General features: G+C 36.2%; 1 protein-coding gene across 2 annotated transcripts in view; it reads left to right on the top strand.

The window, feature by feature from the left end:
- Nucleotides 1-6,674, top strand: part of LOC111219653 (ribonuclease T2-like) — a 19,911-nt gene extending 13,237 nt beyond the window's left edge. The window contains exons 3-8 of one of the 2 annotated variants that reach the window (XM_022742375.1): nucleotides 3,675-3,732; nucleotides 3,910-3,974; nucleotides 4,317-4,430; nucleotides 4,657-4,702; nucleotides 4,866-4,940; nucleotides 5,112-6,674. In XM_022742375.1, coding sequence (XP_022598096.1) covers nucleotides 3,675-3,732; nucleotides 3,910-3,974; nucleotides 4,317-4,430; nucleotides 4,657-4,702; nucleotides 4,866-4,940; nucleotides 5,112-5,282 — 529 coding nt within the window. In that variant the 3' untranslated portion in view covers nucleotides 5,283-6,674. The remainder of the gene's footprint in view (nucleotides 1-3,674; nucleotides 3,733-3,909; nucleotides 3,975-4,316; nucleotides 4,431-4,656; nucleotides 4,703-4,865; nucleotides 4,941-5,111) is intronic. The other variant, XM_022742367.1, reaches the window with a different exon arrangement.
- The last annotated feature ends 438 nt before the right edge of the window (nucleotides 6,675-7,112 follow it).

The raw sequence follows: 7,112 nt of genomic DNA, 5'->3' as shown, positions 1-7,112 counted from the left end.
AAATTTTTTTTTCCAGGCCAGATAAAGGATTGATTGCAACTCTTCATGGCATTTCAACGCTTCTCAAATAGAGGTATAATACTAGTCAGGCTGAGTGAGTCTTTAATATTAAGTGTAGAATTCAAAAATGTCTTTTATCTTCTTACTGTAATTGTTAAAACTCTCGATCTGTAGTTTAATTTATCAAGAAGAAAGAAAACAGGCATTGCACAACATGCATTTGTGTGTTTTGTTGTGTTTTGTTTTCAGGACCTGCTTCCTGACATGGAGAAAAGTTGGCCTGACTTGCTTCACCCCACCTCTACTGGCTTCTGGTATTGTATTTATAATAGTGCTGATTGTAGTAGTAGAAGGATACAGTATATTTTACAGATATGTTTACTCTCTAAAGATGGACTAGACTATGAGACTTTTAAAACTTTAATTTTAGCTAACTTTATCTAACTTTATCTACATGATTACATTCATAGATGTCAGGAGCAAGAGACATAGATTCTAAACCGTTCACACTATGAGCTGATATGTGTCAACTATTCATTCTTTCATTCCTATGTTTTATAGACCAGTAGAGATATTTAATTTGTACATTATAATACATTTGCACATTATAATAGTAAAACTCATTGCTACTTGTTTGTCTGTCTCTTTCAATAGGAAGTAACGAGTGGCACAAACACGGTACATGTGCAGCCAGAGCGGCATCTCTGAATAGTCAACATAAAATACTTCAGCAAGGCTCTGGAACTATACCACAAAGTGGATATGGATGGGTATGGAACATGTACATGTGCACATACACCATACACCACTGTCTCATTTTCTAGTTCTTAGTATTGTCTTGATATTCCATTATTTGTAACCTGGGCAATATTTGCTGCCCACAGTGTAGTTCACAGAAAGTGACTACTGTTATACTTATTTTCTTTTGTCATTGACAAAAGCATCAACACTTCAAAGCCTCAAATGGAAATCTGTGTTCTTTTATTATAGCATCCTGAGGAAGTTTGACATCATCCCTTCAGAAAAATACTACACAGTAGGTCTATTTTATTATAAACATCAATTATAGTATATATAGAATGTAAATAATAGTGTTGCGTAGCGATTAATCTGTGGTGTTAAAGTGCCTCATAATAATAATGTTGCAACATTGTCTCTCACTTTTACTCTTCTCTCTGTTGCTAATGTGTCTGTAGTTTTCACAAATTGAAGGTGTATAGAGAACTTCTACGGAGTTAAACCAAAGATCCAAGTTATCCACCCATCAAAGGTATAAATATGTAATCTCATTCGATAATGAAATTATAATTTGCCGTTTGGTCTTGCATGGTCTACTTGTCAGAAATATTTATATTCATTTTTGTTCACATATAGCTGTGTTTCAGATGTTGGGACGTCTGTTTGATTGTTAAATGGTATGTGTTTGTTTTTGACAGAATGCTGATGCCCAGATCTTGGGGCAGATTGAGATCTGTTTCAACCCTGACTTCACCCCCTGACTGACGATAAACAGGGAGACTGGGACAAGCTCATGGCCGGTGACAAGAGCTGTGGTCAGTGTGTGTGACCATGATAAGCCAGTTACTACCCACCTCTTTCATGAAACACAAAACGTGCAAACTGAAATGCAGCAGCTCACTACAACCATACATTTACACACTTTTACACAAAGACAGAAAAAATGCTTTCTTTGTTTACCAGCCAACTGTACTGTAATTTTACACACACACGCACACACACACACACACCTACTAACTATAATTTTATTTTCTCAGGCTTCACATAAGCTATGACCACAGCTTTAATGATAATGTATGTCAAAAATATGCCTCACGCAATCAGTGTAGAATGAAAACATCCAACTTCATGAAAATGCTGGCTGGGACTAGTACTTGAAAATATCACCTTAAGTGCATTGTTCTTTTTATATGCCTACAAAAACCAGGACACACACAACTCACTACACGTAGCGTTTTAATGGCATTATGTCCCTTCCTGGCTGTACTAGTAGATGAGACCAACAGGGCACAGCATGTTTTTCCAGGAACACAACAAGAGCACCGTGTAAAGTTAGATAAAGCCAGGCGGGTAGACAGACAGTTTGTGTATTGTGCTCCCGTGTGTGTTGGCAAATGACTGGGGCTAGGTATTTGTGTTTCTACATGTGACTCTAAACTTCATCTTCATGATTGTGTAGGTGTCAAACCGCAGTACACGTGTTGTGACTCTGCTGGCTGTATTTGTACCAGATTTGTGTGCTTATGTGCCACCTATTGATGCTCTGTTTTTCTTCTCGGGGGTTGATTGGATTTTAGTTGTTACATAAATGCTTTCAGCATTATAACTAAATTAATCCAATGCATCAAAAAAGAAAGTGTTCTATAATATTGGGTAGGTACATATTTTTGAGGGCTTTTAGGGAAAAGGACACTCATTTTTTAAACCCTTACTGCTGCTTTGTAACAACATCTACATCTTTTAGGCATTATAAACTAGATAGTTATCATTAGACCTCACTGTTTGCCGTACATAAGACATTAGTCAGTGTGTGGCTATTGGCTGGTTAGGTCTGTCTGTTGCTGAAAGATAACTGTTATCACATTTGTTAGCTAAACTATATATACTTTCTTTATTTGCTTTCTAGTCTAAAAATAGTCTTTTTAGACTAGAAAGTAAATATTATATGGGGTCTAGAATGAATGCTACACTTTCTTTATGACCCATGGTGTGCACAAAGGTTCACGCTCAGGTGTAGCAAATGTATTTGGTAAACCTATTTAATCTCCCACAGATGTTACAATGGCTTTTTTCTGTCAGTGCTGTGTTTTGGTTTTGACTGTTTTTTTTGTAAATTGATTTGTAATCACAGCTACAGTGGACAAATGCTATGGTTTTTAAATTACTGAGATGAACATTTGTACTTAATGTCAATAAAACATTCAATATCTAGTCAGTCTACCCTGTAGTCATCAGTGAGTCAATTATGTTAACATGCAATGGTAAAGTGTATCTTTGTATTTTAATTTATGTAATTGAAGTATCCAACTTATAAATAGAGCTTGGTGAGTAAATACAGAAAAAGAAGTAAGAAGATGTTTTGACGAGCATCTTCGTCGTCTTCGTCATGTAGTGTAATTTAGTTATAGTAACAGTATTATATTTCATTCGTCTCTGTCTGTCTTGTACCACCCTGTGTATGAATATTTAATGTTGTGATCCCCTTACAGAGCCTTAATCCTACCGGCACAAAGACACCAGTCCAATAATCCTGAATCTCCTCCACAACACAGCACAGCAGATTGACTAAACACTGTGTGTGTGTGTGTGTGTGTGTGTGTGTGTGTGTTTTAATCAGATAAGGGTGTGGTTGCCTTTTTTCAGCATGGTAAATGTTACTTGTTACAACTACCTGATAGGTATTACCACTTAAGAAAAGTGGTTACAAGTAAATGTATGTACTTTTGTTATTACAAAATGTTAAACATGTGTGGTATAAGAATAAAATAGATGAAAGAGATATATTACACTAACCTAATTAGGAAACTGAGTGCACCTAGTTGTACATTAAAATGGGAAGAAATGCAACACATGGCAGAACAGCATTTGAATCAGTCATTGTTGCTTTCATTGTTCATTGCTGCAGTGATGTCTAATATTGTAAATTTGTTTTCCAGGCCAGATAAAGGGATTGATTGCAACTCTTCATGGCATTTCAACGCTTCTCAAATAGAGGTATAATACTAGTCAGGCTGAGTGAGTCTTTATAATTAAGTGTAGAATTCAAAAATGTCTTTTATCTTCTTACTGTAATTGTTAAAACTCTCGATCTGTAGTTTAATTTATCAAGAAGAAAGAAAACAGGCATTGCACAACATGCATTTGTGTGTTTTGTTGTGTTTTTGTTTTCAGGACCTGCTTCCTGACATGGAGAAAAGTTGGCCTGACTTGCTTCACCCCACCTCTACTGGCTTCTGGTATTGTATTTATAATAGTGCTGATTGTAGTAGTAGAAGGATACAGTATATTTTACAGATATGTTTACTCTCTAAAGATGGGACTAGACTATGAGACTTTTAAAACTTTAATTTTAGCTAACTTTATCTAACTTTATCTACATGATTACATTCATAGATGTCAGGAGCAAGAGACATAGATTCTAAACCGTTTCACACTATGAGCTGATATGTGTCAACTATTCATTCTTTCATTCCTATGTTTTATAGACCAGTAGAGATATTTAATTTGTACATTATAATACATTTGCACATTATAATAGTAAAACTCATTGCTACTTGTTTGTCTGTCTCTTTCAATAGGAAGTACGAGTGGCACAAACACGGTACATGTGCAGCCAGAGCGGCATCTCTGAATAGTCAACATAAATACTTCAGCAAGGCTCTGGAACTATACCACAAAGTGGATATGGATGGGTATGGAACATGTACATGTGCACATACACCATACACCACTGTCTCATTTTCTAGTTCTTAGTATTGTCTTGATATTCCATTATTCCTGTCAACCCTGGGCATATTTGCTGCCCACAGTGTAGTTCACAGAAAGTGACTACTGTTATACTTATTTTCTTTTGTCATTTGGACAAAAGCATCAACACTTCAAAGCCTCAAATGGAAATCTGTGTCTCTGTTATTATAGCATCCTGAGGAAGTTTGACATCATCCCTTCAGAAAAATACTACACAGTAGGTCTATTTTTATTATAAACATCAAATTATAGTATATTAGAATGTCAAATAATAGTGTTGCGTAGCGATTAATCTGTGGTGTTAAAGTGCCTCATAATAATAATGTTGCAACTATTGTCTCTCACTTTTACTCTTCTCTCTGTTGCTAATGTGTCTGTAGTTTTCACAAATTGAAGGTGTCATAGAGAACTTCTACGGAGTTAAACCAAAGATCCAATGTATCCACCCATCAAAGGTATAAATATGTAATCTCATTCAGATAATGAAATTATAATTTGCCGTTTGTGTCTTGCATGGTCCTACTTGTCAGAAATATTTATATTCATTTTTGTGTCACATATAGCTGTGTTTCAGATGTTGGGACAGTCTGTTTGATTGTTAAATGGTATGTGTTTGTTTTTGACAGAATGCTGATGCCCAGATCTTGGGGCAGATTGAGATCTGTTTCAACCCTGACTTCACCCTCCTGGACTGTGATAAACAGGGAGACTGGGACAAGCTCATGGCCGTTGACAAGGCATCTGGGTTCAGTGTGTGTGACCATGATAAGCCAGTTTACTACCCACCTCTTTCATGAAACACAAACGTGCAAACTGAAATGCAGCAGCTCACTACAACCATACATTTACACACTTTTACACAAAGACAGAAAATAAATGCTTTCTTTGTTTACCAGCCAACTGTACTGTAATTTAGGATACACACACACGCACACACACACACACACCTACTAACTATAATTTTATTTTTCTCAGGCTTCACATAAGCTATGACCACAGCTTTAATGATAATGTATGTCAAAAATAGCCTCACGCAATCAGTGTAGAATGAAAACATCCAACTTCATGAAAATGCTGGCTGGGACTAGTACTTGAAAATAATCACCTTTAAGTGCATTGTTCTTTTTATATCCTACAAAAACCAGGACACACACACTCCACTACTACGTAGCGTTTTAATGGCATTATGTCCCTTCCTGGCTGTACTAGTAGATGAGACCAACAGTGCACAGCATGTTTTTCCAGGACACAACAAGAGGCACCGTGTAAAGTTTAGATAAAGCCAGGCGGGTAGACAGACAGTTTGTGTATTGCATCTCCGGTGGTGTTGGCAAATGACTGGGGCCTAGGTATTTGTGTTTCTACATGTGACTCTAAACTTCATTTTTTCATGATTGTGTAGGTGTCAAACCGCAGTACACGTGTTGTGACTCTGCTGGCTGTATTTGTACCAGATTTGTGTGCTTATGTGCCACCTATTGATTGCCATCTTTTTCTTCCGGGGGTTGATTGGATTTTAGTTGTTACATAAATGCTTTTCAGCATTATAACTAAATTAATCCAATGCATCAAAAAAGAAAGTGTTCTAATATTGGGTAAGGTACATATTTTTGAGGGCTTTTAGGGAAAGGACCATCATTTTTAAACCCTTACTGCTGCTTTGTAACAACATCTACATCTTTTAGGCATTATAAACTAGAGGTAGTTATCATTAGCTACCCTGTGATGTTTGCCAAGTACATAAGACATTAGTCAGTGTTGTGCTATTGGCCTGGTTAGGTCTGTGTTGCTGAAAGATACTGTTATCACATTTGTTAGCTTAAAACTATATTACTTTCTTTATTTGCTTTCTAGTCTAAAAATAGTCTTTTTAGACTAGAAAGTAAATATATTATATGGGGTCTAGAATGAATGCTACACTTTCTTTATGACCCATGGTTGCACATAGGTTCCACGCTCAGGATGTAGCAAATGTTTTGGTAAACACTATTTAATCTCCCCACAGATTTGTACAATGGCTTTTTTCTGTCAGTGCTGTTTGGTTTTGACTGTTTTTTTTGTAAAATGATTTTTGTAATCACAGCTACAGTGGACAAATGCTATGGTTTTAAATTACTGAGATGAACATTTGTACTTAATGTCAATAAAACATTCAATATCTAGTCAGTCTACCCTGTAGTCATCAGTGAGTCATTATGTAACATGCAATATTGGTAAAGTGTATCTTTGTATTTTAATTTATGTAATTGAAAGTGAATCCAACTTATAAATAGAGCTTGGTGAGTAAATACAGAAAAAGAAGTAAGAAGATGGTTTTGACGAGCATCTTCTGTCTGTCTTGCATGTAGTGTAATTTAGTATAGTAACAGTATTATATTTCAGTTCTGTCTGTCTTTCTGTACCCACTCTGTGTATGAATATTAATGTTGTGATCCCCTTACAGAGCCTTAATCCTACCGGCACAAAGACACCAGTCCATAATCCTGAATCTCCTCCCACAACACAGCACAGCAGATTGACTAAACACATCTGATTACATTTTCAATAGTGCTAAAATGCCTCGAAACTATGTGCCAGCTATACTCTAAATGTGGTCCAAATCCTGTCAAAACACATGCAAACAGCCC

The sequence above is a fragment of the Seriola dumerili genome, unplaced genomic scaffold, assembly GCF_002260705.1.
Source record: "Seriola dumerili isolate Sdu_G_001 unplaced genomic scaffold, Sdu_1.0 BDQW01000003.1, whole genome shotgun sequence".
In the NCBI taxonomy this organism is placed as follows: Eukaryota; Metazoa; Chordata; class Actinopteri; order Carangiformes; family Carangidae; genus Seriola; species Seriola dumerili.
The sequence above is the reverse complement of the archived record's forward strand: the minus strand, read 5'-3'. Positions and strand labels throughout refer to the sequence as shown.